At 46.0% G+C, this 21448-nt stretch overlaps 1 protein-coding gene across 2 annotated transcripts in view; it reads right to left on the bottom strand.

The window, feature by feature from the left end:
- ibtk (inhibitor of Bruton agammaglobulinemia tyrosine kinase) overlaps positions 1-21448 on the bottom strand; it is a 33584-nt gene that overhangs the window by 8190 nt on the left and 3946 nt on the right. Inside the window, exons 5-24 of one of the 2 annotated variants that reach the window (XM_048260734.1) lie at positions 19205-19315; positions 18527-18697; positions 18097-18214; positions 17467-17647; positions 16054-16177; positions 15540-15717; positions 13550-13709; positions 12434-13144; positions 11926-12012; positions 10847-10929; positions 10549-10586; positions 10302-10398; positions 9979-10080; positions 9483-9600; positions 9299-9359; positions 9062-9183; positions 8663-8775; positions 7565-7740; positions 7139-7257; positions 6830-6928 (exon numbers count right to left, since the gene is read on the bottom strand). In XM_048260734.1, the coding sequence (XP_048116691.1) occupies positions 6830-6928; positions 7139-7257; positions 7565-7740; positions 8663-8775; positions 9062-9183; positions 9299-9359; positions 9483-9600; positions 9979-10080; positions 10302-10398; positions 10549-10586; positions 10847-10929; positions 11926-12012; positions 12434-13144; positions 13550-13709; positions 15540-15717; positions 16054-16177; positions 17467-17647; positions 18097-18214; positions 18527-18697; positions 19205-19315 (2969 nt within the window). The remainder of the gene's footprint in view (positions 1-6829; positions 6929-7138; positions 7258-7564; positions 7741-8662; positions 8776-9061; positions 9184-9298; positions 9360-9482; positions 9601-9978; positions 10081-10301; positions 10399-10548; positions 10587-10846; positions 10930-11925; positions 12013-12433; positions 13145-13549; positions 13710-15539; positions 15718-16053; positions 16178-17466; positions 17648-18096; positions 18215-18526; positions 18698-19204; positions 19316-21448) is intronic. The other variant, XM_048260733.1, reaches the window with a different exon arrangement.

Below are 21448 nucleotides of genomic sequence, written 5' to 3'. Positions count from 1 at the left end.
TGAGAGATAAGATATTTAAGATTTAAAGCTGCAGTTGGCAAGTCTGACAGATTGAGGAAACCAAAATGTTGAATGTTTACAACTCTCATGCCCCTCCCCCAGTACCACCGAGCACCCTCTCATCGAGTTTGTGCTCGTCAGACTGTGATTGACAGTCAGATCTCACACAGCCCTGCTCTGATTGGACCAGAAGAACCGGGAGCTGTGGATGTTTTGCAAAACAAATAACAGGCTCTAGGTGGTGGTAGAATCGGCTGATTTATGTTGTTCTGTCGGAGCATAGTGTTGGTTTCAGTGAATATGATCAAAAAAATCTTGCCAACTGCCGCTTTTAAGATATTCAGCCACATGAGAAAAAAAACATTCAAATCATCTCAGTCTACATCGCTTCATACAGCAAAACACACACACACACACACTGTAACAAACGCTTCTAATGCTTTCGAAGCGAGGGCTACAATACGCATCAAAAGGTGCGGGCGACTATTCCATTACACTTGCTGGCAATCAAAGTAGTGGACATCGTTAAATAACCAAAAATACAAACATGGATCGCCCTAGCAATAACCCCAGGATGTTTTACCAAACACGGTTGAATAACACAAGGACACAAACGTTAAACCTCCGTGCTTTTATAGAATTATTGTACCGGGCGGGAATCTAAAGTATAGGCCAGCTCCATTCATTCACTCATAAACAAAACAAAGTGCCGCGATCGCACCAGCAACCCCAAAAAATACCCACAAAACAACCCACAAAACAATGTCAAGTATATTGTTCAATAGGTCAAGACCGTGGAATAACTAAATGTCCGAGAAAACACAACAATGTCCTTTTTACGAAGTGGCAGCCTCTCCGCCAACGCAAAAATAAGGAAGGACACGGCGGTCCGGTTTTAAAAACCCCGCGTCTCACCAGCCTGTCCTTGTTGGCAAACGTCCGGCCCAGATGAGTAATCCCCATATAGAAAAAAAGGCAAAGCATCCAACAATGTCCTTTAGAACAAAAAAGGTAATCCGAGACCGTCGCGACGATACTCCACACTCACGTAGTCCAACATGTCAAACCCATAGGCCTGTTCGCTGCCCCTACCTAACGGATACCAGAACCTAAGAAAACTTTGAGCCTGTCCCACTTAACGCCCCATTGATTGACAGGCCAATTGATGGGAGTTCCTCATTATCAGAGTGAAAATCAGTCCCTAAACCCGCAGGTTTACTTAATTTCTGGTAGCCTATCTAATGTTCATGACTCACATAATTACTATTATACCAGCAGTAACATTCAAAACCATATGAGTACATGCTCAAAATAAAACACATCATTTTAATGGGTGACCATTACATTCCCCAGCCAGCTGCATATCTGGACCAAAGAAGGGTTTCATGTCCACCACATTGACTGTGTCTACTTTTGCATTATCCGACACCCAGCGCACAATGTAGTTTACTGGACCTAATCTTTTTCTACCTTAGCAGGTCCCACCAACGGGTGCAAGTTTGGCGGAAAATTTGACAGCTGCTTTCGACAGTGGGCTGCCCCTAAGCCAGACCAGATCACCGACCATAAAGTGTACATACCTATGCATGGCATTGTAGTATCTGGCTTGTCTGGTTTTGGCTAAACCTACATGTCGCTGAACCTCTTGATGAATGTTTTGCTGTCTGTGAACTGTTGTGTATGCAGGTGAGGTAGGTGTTGGTGTTTTGGAGATGAGGACGCTCAAATGGCCCCCTTAATGCTACGCCTAGCCAACAAGGCTGGTGTCACCCCAGTTGTCTCATGTGTGGCGCTGTTAATGGCCAGGCGGAATTCTGGGAGCCACCTGTCCCAGTTTTGATGGTGCTGCTCCACAAAAGATGCTATCATGGTTTTCATGGTTCTATTCACCCCAGTCATCATGTTCGCCTGAGGGTGGTATGCTGTTGACAGCTTTTTGCATAACCCCCCATGACTCACACAGAGAGGACATGACTTGACTGGTGAACTGGGGTCCACGATCCGATACCATGTAGGCAGGCACTCCCCACCTAGTGAAGACTTCATCCTTCAGGATTTTACAGACCAAGGGAGTCTTCGTGATCTTCATTGGGAACAACTCCACCCACTTGGTGTAATAATCCACTACAACCATGAGCATTGTGTTCGGCCTTACTGAGTGGGAATGGACCCATGAAATCTACTCCAATCATCTCACCAGGAGTCTGGACGCTCGCCTGTTGTAATTGGCCAGCAGGTCTTTTCGCTTGTTGCTTTATACTGCTGGCATTTCTGACACGAGCGACATGATCCCACACATCTTTTTTTCAGATAGATGGCCACCAGGCCACCTCCAAGATCCTGAGGAGGGTCTTCATCCTTCCAAGATGGCCTCCGATAGGACTGTTATGAAAGTAAGCAAGGAACTCTGGCACCATCTTGCTCGGGACCACCAGCTGGTAGTTAAATCCAGTGTATTTGGATGGCACTCCACGATACAGAACTCCCTGCTGGTCTTGATAGTGGACTCCGGCCTGGGCTTGTTCTTGGTTCTTCTTGCCTCAGCTCTTCACAGACAGGATCTGTCTGCTGTGCTTCTTCAATCTCCTGTAGAGTTGTTGGCAGTTCAGCCCAGTGTGTCTTGGCTACAGCAATGCACATGTCCCCTGCAGGTGAGCTGGACAGGGCGCCGGGGACAACGCTGCAACACCCTTTCTTGTAATGGACGCTGAATGAAAAAGGCTGCAATCTCAAGGTCCACCGTAAGCCTGGATGAGGTTTTTGGGCAGTTAAAACCCAAGAAAGAGCACTGTGATCAGTGAAGACATCAAAAGTGCTCCCCTAAATAATGCCTCCACTTTTCCACTGCCCACACTACAGCCAGACATTCTTTTCTGCTGTGGAGTACCTCACTTCTGCATCCTTTAGCCTCTAGACGATATGCAATTGCCCTTTCTTCACCAGCAACATTCTGGGTGAGAATGGCACCCAACCCCACATCACTTGCGCCAGTGTGCACCTGAAAAGGGTGACGGATGTGGGATGTGCCAGGACAGGCGAGCCTGCAAAGCCAGCTTAAGCTGCTCAAATGCTGCTTGGCAGTCTGGCGGTCCAGTTCCAAGCAACCGCTTTTTTTTCAGCTGGTTCATCGGAGCAGACACATCAGCCAGATTCGATGAATTTATGATACCAGCCCACAAGCCCCAGGAATCTTTGCAATGACTTCAAGTCGGTTGGTGCAGGGTAATTGCTAATAGCTTCCACTTTAGAGGAATCTACCTCAACTCCCTTTGCCTGACACAACATGTCCCAGAAATTTTAACTGGGTCTGCAACAGGTGGCACTTCTTGATATTGAGAGTGAGATGAGCTTGGTGGAGCTTTTGGAACACTGCCTCCAGGTCACTAAGGTGCTGTTCTAGGGACCTTGAAAAGACAACTATGTCATCGATATAAACAAAGCAAATTGTTCCTCTTAGCTCTCCTAAGATATGTTCCATGAGTCGCTGGAAGGTGGCGCCGGGCGCTACATAAACCAAATGGCATGACTTTGAAATGATACAGGCCCATGTGTGTTATCACCGCGGTCTTCCGCTTGCTGTCTTCATCCATCTCTACCTGCCAGTATCCGCTTTGTAAGTCCAATGAACTAAAGACACTTGCACCCTGCATGGATTCTAGGATTTCATGAACAAGAGGCATCGGATAATGATCATGGTGGGTTTTGGCATTTAACTTGGCGAAAGTCGACACAGAATCTATAAGAGCCGCTTTTTTGGGTACCAGGACTGTTGGGAGGCCCAAGCTGACGAGGGACGGCTCGATGACACCCTCCTTCAACATCTTCTGAATGTGTTCCCGCTATGATGCACTGCTTTTGAGGTGACACCCTATACGCCCTTTGTCTCACTGGCACCTCATCCAAAGTTAAGATCTGATGCTTGAGGGACATTAGTGACACCTTTGGTCTCTGTTCAGACTGAAGACCATCTCTGCAGCAATGGTCTCACTACTTCTGGCTGCATTTCCAGCAGTGGGGTGATGTTTGAGTTAGTGTCTGTGGCCTCCGTGACAGCAAGATAAAAGTGGACTCCTGGCCCATCTTGGCCCCATTGAAGAGCCGCCCCGGACTTCCGCGGTGAACTTATGTTCTTGGTCAGCCGGGCAAACTGAACTTTCCCATATGCTTCAAAACCATCTGACTGGCACATAAGAAGTCCAAACCCAGCAACAGTGGCATATACAGGTGCTTATCATCCAGGACAAATACAGCGCAGAAAGTTGTAAGTCATGCAGCCGAAAAGAGCAATGTTGTTCTCCCAATAGCAGTACTCTCCTGTCCATTAGCCATAACAAACCTCTGACCTAAACCGGGTGCTTAATGGCTCATCTTTCTTTTTTTTATCTTTTCCCACAGGCTTCTTCTCATAAGTGTGAAGGTGCATCCTGTGTCTACAACAGCATCTCCTACAATGCCTCTAACCTCCACAGGAACCACCAGGAGATCTGGCATGCCTTGAACCACAGCTAGATCAGCATCCCTGCTCTTTTCAGGCCCCTTTTTGCAGTTTTTGAATTTTTGTCCGGGCGGGCTGGCCTGCTGCACACGCGTGTCCAATATTCTTTTGTGTTACTCCAGTCCCTCTCTATTAAAGACCCAACCTTTACAAGTTGTTCCACTGTCCTAACAATGCCTCGTAATCCACTGGCTAGTCGTGGGTTACAAGCATTCAAAATACGCGCACAATTTCCTCTTCCGCATATCAGAGCTAACTTAAGACACAAGGCCCGATAATCATATGAGAAATCTCTCAGGCACTGTGATGGGGTTTGCACCATGGTCCGTAACTGCTCTTCAATTTCTGATTGATAATCAGAAGACAGAAAGGCTACCAGGAATGCTTCCTTGAATTCAGCCCAGTTTGTAATGTTTGAACGAGTAGCCACCCACCAACTATGTGCTGAGCCTTTCAGGACAGTGTTAAGTCGCCAATAAGTTCAATGTCACTCAATGGTCTCAGAGACAAAAGTTTTCACATTGCTCTCACGAACTCTGTGGCATCCACTGAGCTGGATTTTCCTGGCGCGCCAAACTGGGGAAACTCAAGGTGGATGGGTGGTTTATCATGGACAGGCTGAAGGCCTAAGTTTGTGCCATCGGCATCACCCACTGTGAAAGGCGGAGAAAGACGGGGTCGCCAGGACAACCGTGATTTATTTATAATTTTCGTGAATCTGCTCATGCCACATTTGGTCCCTACCAAGCAAACAAGCCACTATAGCTTCATCCAGCTTTTTATTCTAGAGTCTACATATCCTTTAAATTCCTCTGCAAGGGTATCAATTGAAGCTCTCATCCCTTCTTTCAATGACTCAAGGCACTATCAATAGATTGTTTCTGTTGTTCCTCCAGAGCATCCATAATGACTTTTAAAGCTTTCCAATTGTTCTTCAATAGCGTTTACTTCATTCAAAACACCCTGTTGTTCCTCATCAGGCTCAGGCTCATTCAAGTACAGCCCGTCAAAGACTGCTTATCTCACTGACGCTTTACTGCGGTCAGCTCTGACAGTCACATGGCGTGTGGGATGGACATTTTGAAGCTGGCCATGCTTAGACTTCCTATAGGTGATACCAAATCACCTTCTTCAAGTACATCTGTAACTACCTGATGCTCACTAAACATGTTGAATGTTATGTTGTATGTTGTGTATGTTAATGTTTAGCAGACAATGGTATGTGTAGTGTATTGCAGTGTTTAACTACAAACAAAAATTATTGTATAGTAAATTTTAACAACATGTACACTTTTCATATGCCTATGAAAAACGCTGGATGGAAAACAAAATAAAGTCTTAATAGTCCCCGCATCGGCCACCACTATGTAACAAACGCCTCTAATGCTTTCGGAAGCCGAGGGCTACAATACGCATCAAAAGGCGGGCTTAATATTCCATTACACTTGCTGGCAATCAAAGTAGTGGACATGCTAAATAACCAAAAAAATACAAACATGGATCGCCCTAGCAATAACCCCAGGATGTTTTACCAAACACGGTTGAATAACACAAGGACACAAACGTTAAACCTCCGTGGCTTTATAGAATTATTGTACCGGAGGGAATCTAAAGTATAGGCCAGCTCCATTCATTCACTCATAAACAAAAAAAAGTGCGCCGCGACGCACCAGCAACCCCAAAAATACCCACAAAACAACCCACAAAACAATGTCAAGTATATTGTTCAATAGGTCAAGACCGTGGAATAACTAAATGTCCGAGAAAACACAACAATGTCCTTTTTATGAAGTGGCAGCCTCTCCGCGAACGCGAAAAATTAGGAAGGACACGGGCGGTCCGGTTTTAAAAACCCGGTCTCACCAGCCTGTCCTTGTTGGCAAACGTCCGTCCAGATGAGTAATCCCCATATAGAAAAAAAAAAGCAAAGCATCCAACAATGTCCTTTAGAACAAAAAGGGTAATCCGAGACCGTGGCGACGATACTCCACACTCACGTAGTCCAACATGTCAAACCCATAGGCCTGTTCAAGGCTGCCCCTACCTAACGTGATACCAGAACCTAAGAAAACTTTGAGCCTGTCCCACCTTAACGCCTCCCATTGATTGACAGGCCAATTGATGGGAGTTCCTCATTATCAGAGTGAAAATCAGTCCCTATACCCGTGTGTTTACTTAATTTCTGGTAGCCTATCTAATGTTCATGACTCACATAATTACTATTATACCAGCAGTAACATTCAAAACCATATGAGTACATGCTCAAAATAAAACACATCATTTTAATGGGTGACCATTACAACACAAAGACACACACAGAAAAAAAACTAATACTCACGATCCAGGGCTTTAGGGGTGGCTCCTTGATTCATGGAGTTGGCTTCCATCTCCATAATAATCCTGAGGTCCACCACAGGAGTCTGACGGACAGTGCTGGGGAGAACACACACACAACACACACACACTTTAGGATTAAATGATCCCATCATTCAATTGGGAGGCGTCACATAAACAGACACGAAGATCCACCACATTATTTTGTGCTTAATTGGCTAGTTCTGGCACAAATTCAGCTCTGCGGATAACAGATGCCATCTGTACTGAGAGAACCGTAGCTCAGCACAGGATGCTGCTGAGGCTTACCTGGATTTGACCACAGGTATTGGCTCAGGGGCGGAGCTTGCCAGTGGGGCGGGGCCCCCATTCCTCAGATGGGGGGTGTTGGGGGGAGTCCTCATCCAAGGGGGGCCGCATTTCTCCTCCTGACCAGGACACAGTTTAACCAAATTGTCCCACCTAAACTTTGATTTATCTGCCCATGTGTTGCCTACAAGTTCAGTATCTTCAGTTGCATAGGATTGGTATGCAATAACAGGCAAAGTCTAAAGTATAAATCAAGATTATTTAATAATTTGGCAAAATTGATCTGCTAATTCAATTGTATGAGCAAGACCCTATGCACTGACATTGCTGGGTCAGCTCAATGCTCCTACACCACACACCACATGATAGCTTTCGGCCTAATATGACATAGGTCTCTCTCTCTGTGTGTGTGTGTGTGTGTCCTACCAGTGTTTCCGGTCGGGTCAGGGGTATGGGGGACTGCAGGTCTCGCGGGCTGCCCACCCCCATGTAGCTGCCCTCGGAGTCCGAGGTGACCACCTCATGCAGCGACTCCACAGAGTTAGCCTTCGCTGGGGGTCCCAGGTCCCCGAAGAACACCCCCGAGGACAAACACTTCTCCCCTGTGCCACACAACAGCAACAGCAACACAACACAACCGATCAGTTGGTGTCTGTAATGTTTTCTTTTTCTAAAGATATTTGTTATGGTGCAGAAAAGAAAAAAATAAAGCACAGAAATAATTCTTTGCTGATACACTAAAGCGCTGGCTTGTGGAAGCCAATTTTCTTTGTCAGTCTTGCATCTGTGACCTCGGAGCACAGAGCCATTCGTAGTACCGACTTATTTTCCCATTGTGCAGCCATGTAGAAACAGTGGCTGCTGGAAAAGCAGAGGGAATACAAAGTAGACTTCTATAAGAAACAGGGTAAGCATGGGGGACAGTCTGGCCCCGGCCGTGGCGCGACTCTCTCTCCCACTCGCTTCCTGTCATTCTCCACAGTCTCATTAAAGGCATAAGAAGCCCAAAAATAATGGGGGACAGTCATCATCAGTGTATTCACTTAATAGACACTGGTACTTAATATAAAAGAGAGGTCATTTCCATGTTTGTTTATCTATATTCTATGTGTGAATCTCGGCACCCTGAATGACCTTGCTGAGTTTAAAGAGTACAGGGATGGTATGTGTGCATCATCATGTGTATGTGCTCATGTTTTCCTGCTAGATAATTAAAACCCAAAGTTGGCCATCTAGGCATCAGAAATGAAAAGCTGCACCATGCATTGTTTCTGTTGGGACACTCTAAACATGCATTAATAAGCTGATCTATCTGGATGAGGGGCTGTGCTAATCCGAATCAGCTGGTTTACATGGTTGCAATAATGGTTGCAACAAATATTTGGTAGAACCTTTAATGATCAACTTAATGGATATTGTTGTGATGACTTCATCTCATTGGCTTATCCAAATAAGGCATTTCAAAAGTGAGGCTAGGACTGGATAGGCTTGAGCGTGTCAGAAGGAGTGGAGGGGGTTTGGTACCTGAAGGAGGCGGGCTATGGATGATATCAGACAGGGTGTAGCCGCCGGAGCTGTCGCTGCGGCGCCTTGGCTTCCGCTTGGCCTTGAGCTTGGCTTTCTTCAGCAGACTCTCACTGAAGGAACAGAAGAACAGGGATCATTTCAACAACACAAAACACCAGCTCAGTGTGTGCATGCTGCAGACTGAAATTAGAGCCCCATATTTTTTTTGTTCATCTTCCTGTAGAATGGCGTAAAAATATAAAAAATGTGCAAATGTTAATAACCTAAATGTTATTCTAATTTTACAACTGCAGCTCTTTAGCTTCAATGTTAAATTGCTAAATGTTAAAAGCATAAATGTTATTCCATTGCTGTAAGTTGGATGAAGGCGTGTAGATGTCGATGACTCTTCCTTACTTGCAGGAGTGGTTGGTGTCGTTGCTGGGGCCCAGAGAGGAGAGGAGGTCTCGGTCCTCGTACCCGCTCAGGTCCGGGGCGTTGGGGTAAGGAGTGATCAGGCGCTTCTGCATGGCTGGGATCTACAAAGGGAAGTCATTCATATGTCACAGATTGCAAATCACCAACCAGTTGTGAGTGTGTGTGTGTGTGTGTGTGTGTGTGTGTGTGTGTGTGTGTGTGTGAAAGTAATCTTACCATTCTCCTGTAGGCTGAAGACAGCTCTACCAACACATCTTCACTCAGAACATCCAACGCCCTGAAAACACACACACACACACACACACATAAAATCAATACACAAGGCAGAAGAACAAAGCACAAACACACACACACACACACACACACACACATTTTCATTGTAGATAATACCCATGCTCACCGTGACTCGAGCAGGGCAGCCATGTTGAGCACGATGAACTGCTGGCAGGAGAGCTTCAGCTGGTCAGCGTTGTACATGGACGCAAACTCCAGCAGCTCTGCAGCGTTCTTCAGGGTCACTATGGACACGGGGGAGAAGGAACCCTCAAGCATCTTTCACACATAAGGCCATTTGTTTGTTGCCCATCACTTGTCATCTTAAACATTTGAAATTAGTTTCACTTAGTCATGTAATGCTATTCTCTAGTCTACGCTAACGGATCTTTAGCCTGGCATCGCTACAAGTTGCTGAATTGCATTAACATTTCATGGTCTCTCATTGCTACTGCATTTCTGCTAATTTCTTCCAGTCTTGAATTCAACTTTCACCAACACTCACTAAACACTCTCTGCCCATTCACAATGAAACAGAAGGCGGTCATTGGTAAAGGGCACCATGGGGGCACAAGGTGGCACAGGGTGGGGGAAAAGAAAGAGAACAGGCCGTGCAGACTCACGGTTCTCAGTGATGGCCACCTCACACATCTCCTTCAGTCGGGGGATGAGGAGCTGGTCCGCCACCACCAGCACGTTACACACAAACTCCACTTTCAGGGACTCTGAGAGAGATATCAGACAGAGACGGAGAGATTGAGTGAGGGATAGAGACAGAACGATAAAAAGATGAAAAGAGCATGAGAAGCAGAGAGAGAGGGCGAAAGCAGCGAGAGAGAGTGCCAGTCAACAAAGCCAACATTATACCATAGTTCTGTTCTGTCCTCAAGTATTACTGGTTAAGTACTAAATTTACTGTGATTTAGCTCACACAGACAAATGTTACCTTTGACAGTTGGTGAGTCGTCTGTGTAAACATACTCTAAGATGACCTGCAGAACCTCAGAGCTGGTGGGCATATCCAGCGCAGTACAGCTTGTGGCCTACAGGGGGCAGGCAAACACATCCAACCATTCATTAAAATGTACTCTAATCTACAAAACTGGTATCAGTTCAGGTCAGCAGTAACCTTCACTGAATTTACACAGCAAAACGGTACATCATAACACATTGTGTGTATGGGCATAACATACCTCAATCCAGGGGTTTCCAAGCATACTGTTGAAATATTCTGTCAGAAAATAATACAAAATATAATAATAATAAATAAAAAAGACATTCATATAAAATGAATATGTGATTTTGATCAGAATAGATGCACACTTCATTATGAAAAGGGATTATAATGGGACCTGAAATGTTAAAGCAGAATTAATCTTATTGACTTGCCTCCCTGCAAGTGTGATGTCTACACAACCTCTCAAGATGCCATCATTATCAGTGAATACTGAAAAGTACAATGGCACTTCTCTAGTCTAGCAGTTTTCTTACCCAATCGTGCACACAGGACACATTTGTGGCAGGGGAATTCTTTGCCATCCTCAGCTCGAAGTGTGACATCACACAGGTAGGTGCTGTAAACATAGAATCAAGACACGGAGAAATCAGAACCAAATAAACACTTCATCCAACCTGCATACACACATAGCTGAATAACACGACCATCAACTGTCCTTAAGCACTCTGCACTTTGTTCAATTAAATAATGGTTAGAACTACATCATACTTCTCCTATGAAAAATGGTGGTTCAATAAAGAGACATTAAGTGATCTGCTTAAGTGGTCTGTTCTTAATTAACTACTAATGGTTACACAGTACATCTTATATGAAAACATGTTTCATAAAGTGAAGTTAGGCTACCAATTGATGCTAGTGTTCATAACGTGTAATGATGAGAACGGACAGGAGATAGGAGAAATCACACACTGCTCACTGTCTTTAGTCAACTCTACTAAGGACTCAACAGAAGAGAGCGGGACCAAACTGCTCTAAAAAACATCTAGCTGGCATTTGGAAGCAGGGAGGAGGCGTCCTTGAAAGGTCGCTCGTGTCAGACTCTGAGCAGCTGTGCTGACTACAATAGACAGCTCCCAACAACCTCTTTACAGGAGAGGTTAAAGCGTTACAGACGCAAAGCCACAGGGAGAAGCTAAGAGAGAGCTGCCAGTGCCACCCTCATCTGCATAGTCTAGTCCTCACCGACATCTACATTTACAATTTACATTACACTCACATAGAAGTTACTTTTGGGTATTTAGTAGTATTTGAAGCTATGATTTGGGGGATTTCTTGCCTTATTTGACAGGACAGTGAAGAGTGAACAAGAAATGGGTGAAAGAAAGATGGGGACTGGCTACAGAAATGACCTCAGGTCAGACTCGAACCCGGTTCCCACATAGGCACAGGGCCCGTACGTGGTAGACAACGCCAATGCTACATTTACACTTACATTTTCTTTAGCATGCGTGTTAAACCCATGACCTTGGTGTTGCTGGCACCTTCCGTAAGGGGCACCCATACTAGACCGACAGCGCAGTGAACGTGGATTACTCTACTGCACGACACCTACCATTTCTTCTGGTTGAACTTCGGTCTGCTGCCCGTCTTCTTGGCAGTCACAGTGACTGTGCCATTCTCAAACTTCACGCCTTCCAACCTGCCAATAAACAACATCTACGTTCAATTGCTGGCTTACTCAACAAACATACCCATGACATACTGTACAACACCATAGCTGTGAGACCACAAACGCTTAAAGCCACCTCTCCAAAGATGTATATCTAGGAAAATAAGCTGCCCTAATCAGTCAGTGTAGTTACATACAAACAGATTTCAGTCTAATATACTGATTACTCCGATTAAAATAGGTCATGTAAAAATTGTGTAATCGGATTGAAATCCAATTTTATGCTAAAAGCAACTGAATCGGTTATCACTGTAATACCAATAGGCTCAACACCCCTTTCCAAATATTCAGCTAATTCCCATGAACACAACAGATACATGCATATATCTTCGCCTTCCCAGAAGCTCAAAGCTACATCCAGTCACCACCCACTGTGGACTGTTTTCTTCACCTGTTGGAGAGGCTGCCCAGACCCAGTCTTTTTGCCAGCGCCTGCAGCATCTTCACTGGGCTGGGACCGCCCGCTTCACTCCCACCACCACCCTTGCTGCCCTTCTTGCCAGGCTTGGGGCCTTTCCCCTTGGGCTTCTCTTTGTCCCGGTTATCCCCCTCCACGTGGGTAGGGGGCGGCAGCGAGCGGTACACCTCCAGCGCCGAGCGTCCCCGCAGGCTGTCCCCCAGGCCCAGCTCCTGCAGGCTGTGGATCAGCTGCTCCTGCTGGTTCTGCTGGTTCTGCTTCTGCTGGTTGTGGCCCGGCTTCCTGGCGCTGTTGGTGGCGTTGACGCGTGGGACGCTGGGCCGGGCGCCGTGGGTCAGCATCTCGCACGTGTCCGCGTAGACGAACTGCAGCGCCTGCTCCAGCAGCTCCGCTGAAACCTTCTCCAAGACGAGCAGGTCGCAGCCGGACGCGTCCTCGCTCCGCCGCACCTCCTCCTCCTCGTCCCAGTCCTCTCCGCCGCCGTCACCCTGGCCGCCCTCGCGGAACAGAAGCTTCCGGAAGAAGTCAGAGCGCACGGACAGAATGTACTTGTGGGCGGGGAAGGTGCGGTCACCGGCCTGCAGCGTGACATCGTGGATGCTGTCCATCTCGTCTGCCTCGGCACGGAGCACGCGCAGGTGATCGGAGAACGTGGACATGGAGACGGTAGGAATCTCATACAGACTGGAACACAGGAGGGGAACACAAACACAATAGTGTAAAACACAATAGTGACTTCACCACCCCACATGACAAAGAGTTGAAGACATTTGACCATGTTGTCAAACGGTGAAGGGTGGTATAAAAAACTACATGGCTCAAACCAAAAAACAACTTTAACCCAAGGCTATATACAGATGATGGTACGGAGGCCAAGAAAACAAGGAGAGTGATTCCTGTCCAGAATATCTCAATGTGGTTTAAATCAAATCAAGGACATTGATGATGCACATTTAACCATTGAAAACACAATTCAACCTGTACAACAAGCCAATGTGTTATTTTACTGTCTTGTGAGTTTAGTGATATCGGTGTCCTTGCAATGGCCAGTGGCTATTCAATTATCGACTGTCGGTCAGTATTTGGTACCTGGTCTTAGGGTCGGACTGTAGCACGGCAAAGTTGCGTCCCTTGGAGTCGACTGTAATGCTGACGGCTCGGTGGACGTAGGGAAGCTTTTCCAGACGGATGCGCTCGTACACCCCTCCAGCTTCCGAGTGGCCACAAACCTCCACCCCCCCGGTCGGGTCTGTTTGGGCAAGGAGATGGACATAGTGACTTCACCCTTCTAAATATGCTAAATATAACTCTGCTAAATAGCTACTATTTAATATTGCTACTACTAGTGATTGCCAAGCAGGGCAGTTTGAGAACACTCTTAAAGAATACACAGCCACTCACTGTACAAATTACAAAATTAATTTAGGCAAGGGGTTTTTTTTTGTCCCTAGATTTCCCTGCTTCAAGATGAGTGATTTCACACTACTCATGGCAGCCTGGAGCATAATTAATAATTAATTTACAGTTTCAAAATAGCTTCAGTCTTAACGCTCTCAAGTGTAAGACATCTCTCAATAGTATACTATTTAGTAATAGTAATTACTAAACACGGCAGTTGGAGAAGAGTCTTAGAACATACATACGGTGACCAATGCCGGCCTTACACCATGCGATTTTCGAGCAATTTCACAGTCAGCAACTTAGTTTCCAAAATCGGAATGAAATCATGGGAGTTTTACTGGAGTTACGGTGCGCTCCCTTCAACTAGATCTCCATCTAATATCTAAACCAACAGTGACCTTTTTTCAACACCAAACAGGAAGGGGCAAAGTAGGCGACAGCTGTAGCCTATATGATTTAGTTTTGCATAAATTATTAGTTGGCTATTCCAAGTGATAGAACAACTCTGAAACAATGCTGCAGAAACATTAACATATGTTTTTGATGAGTAGGCTATCATTTGATATCCTGTTGATATCTATTTACGATGGGAAATAATTTAAGGAATCTAGTTGCAGTCCAGTAAATAGTGACCCTGCAAGATCCCTAGACGCTGCAAAAATCATAGTCTGCGACTAGTCTGTGACTTAAAAACTCTATGACTTGTCTTTAGATGTGTGAGGGTCTGAGACTGTCCTTTCAAATAGTTTCAGTCTTCTGGTGTGAGGATGGCATAAGATGATGAGGAAGGGGAAGTTAAGTCCTGTGGTGAGGTTGTTCCTTCCTGCTACAATGCAAGCTGATGTGGTTCATGTGCTACACTGTTCAGAGTGAGAACTGAACTAATTGAGCGTCAGCGTCAGTTCTGGCAGGCCAAGTAGTCAAGGCGCTGCTAACCGCTATGGGCGTCAGCTGATCAGCTGTCAACTCCCTTCGCACTCCCCTCGCTTCTAAATGGCTACATCCAAACAGGGTGCCTTATTTAAAGCTGCTTTAGTTATTCCTAACTGCTTGCTGCTCGCATTTATGCAATCCATAGGCTTAATGTCATAGTTGCCTGCTCTGTTCATATGGGGGAATAGTTTAGCTCGCTCAGTGTTAAACTGTGTGACCGCCCCCTAATGCTGCTGCTGTCCCCAGGCTCACTGCTCTTTCATGGTGCTCATGAAGGGTCTGGGGACCCTTCTGAACAGAGCCATACCGCCAAATTTAATTTGTAATATATTCAATAAAATTTCCTAAAGAATTTTTATTGCCTGTGTTGTTCTTGACTTAATGGACCTGACAGAACTTGATTAGTCAGTAGTGTTCCTTACACGCAGGTTTTGTGCTTTTATCTTTTTGCATGTGTGTGTGGGTTTGTGTGTCTGTCCAATGAAAGGAACCTAACAAAGGGCTCTTGTGTTTTGCATCTTTCTTGCCTGTGCAGACACAATGTGCTTTGATCTTTATTATTGCTAGTTCTCGTACGCTTATAGCGTACCCACAGATGTGTCAACGGTACCCGTCTTAAACCGTGATGTCTTTGTCCAGAAAGCTGTATATGTGATCTCTGCTTCAGTCTTTGTTGCCCAGGAGCCTATAGATGTGATTCCCCTGTCCTCCTACGATAGCATTCTAAATATTGTGTTCTGTGTACCTTTCTTGTCTGTGATCTTCTTGTACTCCCCGAGCCACTGGCCACTGAAGCCCTCTCCTTCCTGCGTTACGAACATCATGTTGCTCTTGCTGAGGGCGATGTCAGACATGAACACCTGGCGGCCGTACGCCCACCTGCACTGCCTCAGGGCTCCGCCCACGGAACGCCAGCAGAACACCTGAGAGAGAGAGAGAGAGAGAGAGAGAGAGAGAGAGAGAGAGAGAGAGAGAAAGAAAGAAAGAAAGAAAGAAAGAACTTAAGAAAGAAAGAAAGAAAGACACAAAGACACACACAAAGAAAGAGAGAGAGAGAACACACACACACACACACACAAAACTCATCAGCATAGAAATATCCTGTACAGCATAAATGTAACCATAAGATGAATACAAAATAAAGGAGACATCACTGTGGTCAAAGTCTTTAACAAACCCTAACAGTCTGATGGGCTTAAAGTTTGAGATTTCTTCATGCCTTTCGTAGCTAAAAAGAGAAGAAAAACATTGTTACTCACCCGTCCAGCCTCGTCCAAGGCCAAGATGGCGGCCTTCTCTCCCCCGTTCTCGTTAAGCAACTGGGGGTCCACGCGATGGTCCAGAGTCCCGCCGGTCACCAGAACCTTCTTAATGTTGAGTTGCCTGAACAGAAAATAAAATACAATCTCTGGGTCACAAGGCCATTCAGAATAACAGAGCATGCATGGACCCAGCAGGATAAACACCACCAACACCTCATGGTCATAACAATCCTAATAACCAGGCATACACCTCAAACTGAACGTCTGTGGTGAGGCCTGTTACTGAGGCACCAAACTAGGAACGAAGTGAAAAACAGACCATTAAGAAAGCAAATTATAGAAACTTGTCAAATAGAAGTGGTTGTTCTTACATCACAGACTTGACTTTACTGGAAGTCCTAAAGAATCATCACTCAAATGTACTCAAGATCAAACAAACAACAGTACTACACTGGTCACAAAAGAACAGAGAAGACTATTTAGTTTCCCACTATGACAAGGCTCTAACTCTAAAAGCATACTGCAGGGCCTAAAGCAAAGAACAGTTTTGTGCCTGAGGTCATCATAAATGTTCTTCGCCGATAGATCTATATATAATGCTCTACTTTCATATCTTAAATAGCCTGACCTACACCTGAATTCCAGCGCTGTGCCTGAGAACTTTAAAGATGCAGTCAGCGATCGTACGCATTCACGTACACATTCAGCGAACATCTCCTCACAATCCGCTAGCTGCCCATCAGATGAGTACACTGTCCAACCAAAAAAGGTCTGTAGGCAACCCAGGCTCCGAAAATTGGAAACTGTCCCCCAAACAATAACAAGCCCCCGTGTGGAATTTCTCCGGGAATACTGAAGGGAGGGTAGCGCTACCTATTTGTTGTTCCGTTTGGTCCTTGGTTAAAATATAATGTGCGTAGTTTGAACAAAAGCGTCTGCTCCATCACTAGTTTTAAATCTAGGCTCAAAACCACTTTAGTCAGTGTAAACTGTATTTTAAATGTGCCTTATCAAATATAAATATAAACATAAACATATATGATGTCATGCGCAATCGCTTACCCCACTTTTAAGCCCTAATACTAAACAGCACCCCATTATGTCTAGGTTCTAACTTTAAAGCAACAAAGTGTAGATCTTTTATCTTAAAATAACAACTTCAAACTCATTTTGATGATTCATGTTTGAGTCTGGCATTGCCGATGCGCACCCAGAATGCCTGGTGTTGCACTATGTAGCGTTGTTGTCGCGGTAATGTCGCGAGCATGACCCTTTTTGTCAGTTTTTATACAAATTAGGTACCCCGTAGCACTAAGTGGGCACCCAGTATGTTGAAAATTGACAAAAGTGGTATTCCTACATTGAGTTACTTCAAAAACTTAAAAATATGCCTGACTCCGACACACTTACTTAGAGGCCAGCTTCTTGCACTGGTAGTCAGCCAGCAGGTAAACATCGCCCTTCACCGTCACACACACCGTGGCACCATTACTGGCCGCTACCATGGAGATACTGACATCCTTATAGTGCAAAGCAGACACCTGGCGGGGCGAGGTCACACACTTCTCGCCGTTGGGATCCAGCAAATAGCCTACAGGTCAAGGGTCGAAAGGTCAACACATGAAATTGTGGAGCAGTCTAACTGATCTGAACTGGACTACACCATCTAGTGTGAATTAATCTAGATAATCTGGTCTGAACTGGGCAAAACTATCTGGCCTGGATTGATCTGGATCGAACTAAACTATTTGCTGTGGACTGGTCTGGGAAATCTGGTCTGAAACCGGTCTAAACTGGCCTAGACTACATGGTGTGTACTGGTCTTAACCATCAAGTGCTGACTGGTGTGTGGACTGGCTTAGGTAAAAACTAATTTGATATAGATCAGGATTATGTTTTCCAAATCCAACCAATATTGTGTATCGTTGTTGTAAGAATGTTAAAACTGTCCATCATGTCATGATGGTAGTTGTTCAACGATACTTCAGGAACATGCACCTTGGGTCTGGTCTGATCTAGTGTGGTCTGGACTAGACTTACCAAGCTGCCCCCCGTTCAGTCCCACAGTGTAGACCGCATCATGGGTCCACATGACCGTGTGGAACCTTCCGGCGGCAACGCCAATGACATACCTCCCTTTCAGAGTCTTAGATGACACCTATGAACAGAGAGAGAGAGAGCAAGAGCAAGAGAGAGAGCGAGAGCGAGAGCGAGATAGAAAGAAAGAAATTCAGTTTAATCCTGTTTCTTTGCATTGTGTGCGCAGTTAACAACGATTTGTGTTTGATTGATGTATTTTGAGGCTAGCTGTACCTGCTAGGCCCTACCTACTGCACTAGCTATGGGGTGTTTATTAGGGAAATCATATGTTGGCAAGTTGTATTTGTAAATTGTAGCCCCTGAGCCACACACACACACAATCCAGAGAAGTTTAAAAATAAAAAATCCTCCTCCTCCTCCTCCTCCTTACATGTTTGGGTACCAGGCTGGCTGCAGGGGGTGGGTTGAGGCCCAGCTGGTGGAAGCGGTTGAGGCCGAAGGTGTAGACGTTCCCCTCCTCCGTCAGCACCACCGTGTGATCTCGCGCCGCCGCCACCTGGGACACATAGTCACACAGGAGCCCCTCCACCATGCGGGGGACCTGGAGGAGGCAGGGTTGGACACAGGTGAGGTGTTAAGACAGGTGAACCTGATACAGGTAAGACTGCTGCACACAGAAGTCACACGGGAGGCCCACCACCATCCAAGGCGCATGGTTGGGGTACAGGGAGGGGTGAAGACAGGGTTAGAAACAGGTAAGAACATGAACATGAGATCAGTGATGTGAAGCAGGTGGGAGGTGAGAAAGGCCTTTGCGTGGGTTAACTGGGAGAGTGGTGGGGTGTGAGATGTGCAGAGAGTGGAGGGTACGTTATGAAATGGGGCACTGTGGGATACAAGCCAAAGGACACGGCCTCACAGGTGAGACTGGACAGGACTGAGGGTCATTTAGGGTGTGGATCAGCTATAGTGACACAGAATATTTAACAGCATCTGCTGCAGTTCAATGAAGAAATGATGCTTCTTAGAACTACATTGCATGCCACGCTCACTTACACAGACACAGACACACAGACACAAACCAGAATGTCTGAAGGAATCCACCCACCAGATAGGTCTGCTCATCCCCGTGTCCCAGACGTCCGCCCTGCCCGTGTCCACAGGTGAACACTTTACCTGTCTGAGACAGGAATACTGAGTGGAACTTACACAACACCACCTGAAAGACAAACACACACACACAGAGAGGCGTGTTAAAACTTCAGACACACATACACAGAGAACTCTTTTTGCACACAGACAGAGACATAAGTCATTCAGACCTTCAGGGACAGACATAAATCTAGTTTAACACACACACACACACACACACACACACACACACACACACAACTTTATTATTATTATTTCCCAGGGGATGGCACTTTAACCTGGGACAAAACTGGGTCACAAACAGACCTGCAGCACTAAAAGAACATGCATGTTTCATCTCCTTCCATCAGACCTTCATCTATCTCTCCCCACTGCCCTCGGTCTGACCCACCTGCTCCTGTGCCAACCCCAAACAGCAGGGGAGCAGTGAAAGAACCCCTCCAAACACACACACACACACACACACACACACACACACACAGGTTGTTTGTGCTGTGGTGCAAGTGCAAGTGGCGAGGCTGGGGAAAACATCACTAATGCAACATGCAGCCCCTTCAAGCCTCAACACACCACATATGACAGCTATGCAGGATCAGGATCATTACTGTGTGCCAAGAGCCTACTCAGGAAGCACATAACACACTCACACACACACACACACACACACACAGGTAGTTTTATTTAATTACTGTGTGTTATTTTGAGATTAATATTTAACTCTAAGTATCTGCACAGTAGCCCTTGCCAGAGCAACAATGGCCTTTTCCTTTCAGCATAGGACACATCAAGAGGTTGGTGAGAGGTTGGTGATATGTGATCCTGCCACAAACACACACACACACACACACACACACACACACACACACACACACACACACACACATTGCTATTGGAATCCCTATTCATCAGCAAGGAGACCTTTGTAAAAACCAACACATAAACAAAGGGGACACTTTCAACTTTCAACAGGAATTTGGGCAGATAGAACAAAAAACTGCTCCTCAGCAACCACACACACCCACCCACAGCTGGTGCAGAGACAACACAAACCATGTGTGAGGCAGAGTTCACAGACAGTGTAGTGGTGATGAGTAGAAGTCTGCTGAAACATAAACTACTGGATCCCAATATCCAAGCAACTTGCATCCACAGAGACACAGTGACAGTGACACACACATACACACACACACACACACACACACACACACACACACACAGTGGAAAAGAGCGTGCCAGTAAGTTTAATCACACTAACAGCATATATCCAGCCAAGATGAAACCGTAGAGCAGACTGAGTGAGTGAGATGCCTCTCTGTGTGTGTGTGTGTGTGTGTGTGTGTGTGTGTGTGTGTGTGTGTGGATGGATGGGTGTGTGTGTGTGTGTGTGTGAGGATGGGTGGGGGGCCTTGGCACTGAACCACTGTGTGAAACTCGAGCAACCCACGGTCCTCATGCTGTGCTCACCGCCCCATTCATCCACTCGCTCTCTGGAGATTAAGCCGTGGTCTCTCCAGCTCAAAATCCCCAAATCCATACTGGACCAAGGACAATATCGCATTGTCACTGACAGTCGATCACGTTACCCCTCCTGGGGAAAATGTGTACACACACACACACAAACACAAACAGACCTTCCCTTAAGGGTCACTCTGACCTGGCTATACTCTGGTCCAGGTGGGGGAATGGAGGGGGAGGGGTGGGGGTGGGGGGGTGATTGTTTGGAGAGGTTGCTAGAGCCCTCTAAAGTTCACGCACGGCACAGACACAAACACACACACACACACACACACACACACACACACACACACACACACACACACAGAGGAGAGGAAAAGCAGTCATAGCAACTGTTGCCACCGTTAACAGATTCTTTTCTTTACCAGCCCTGCTGAAATAGACCTCTGTGCCCTAGGCCCTAAGGGACACTTTTCTCAGGTGAGCAGGTGTGTGTAAACATGTGTGTGTGTGTGTGTGTGTGTGTGTGTGTGTGTGTGTGTGGTCAGATGTTTTGAATAAAGCGCATTGTGTGTAACACCTGCTATCTGACAAAACCAGAGTCAATCAAATATCTCTGTTTTTCATGTTAAAACCTCAACCACTATATACTACAACAGTGTGTGCGAGCCTTCGAGGCTTCATGCTTTGACAGGAAAGCACTACAACTCCGACTCCACCAGCATGCGAGATAAGCAGTGGACTC

The sequence above is a fragment of the Alosa alosa genome, chromosome 13, assembly GCF_017589495.1.
Source record: "Alosa alosa isolate M-15738 ecotype Scorff River chromosome 13, AALO_Geno_1.1, whole genome shotgun sequence".
In the NCBI taxonomy this organism is placed as follows: Eukaryota; Metazoa; Chordata; class Actinopteri; order Clupeiformes; family Clupeidae; genus Alosa; species Alosa alosa.
The sequence above is the reverse complement of the archived record's forward strand: the minus strand, read 5'-3'. Positions and strand labels throughout refer to the sequence as shown.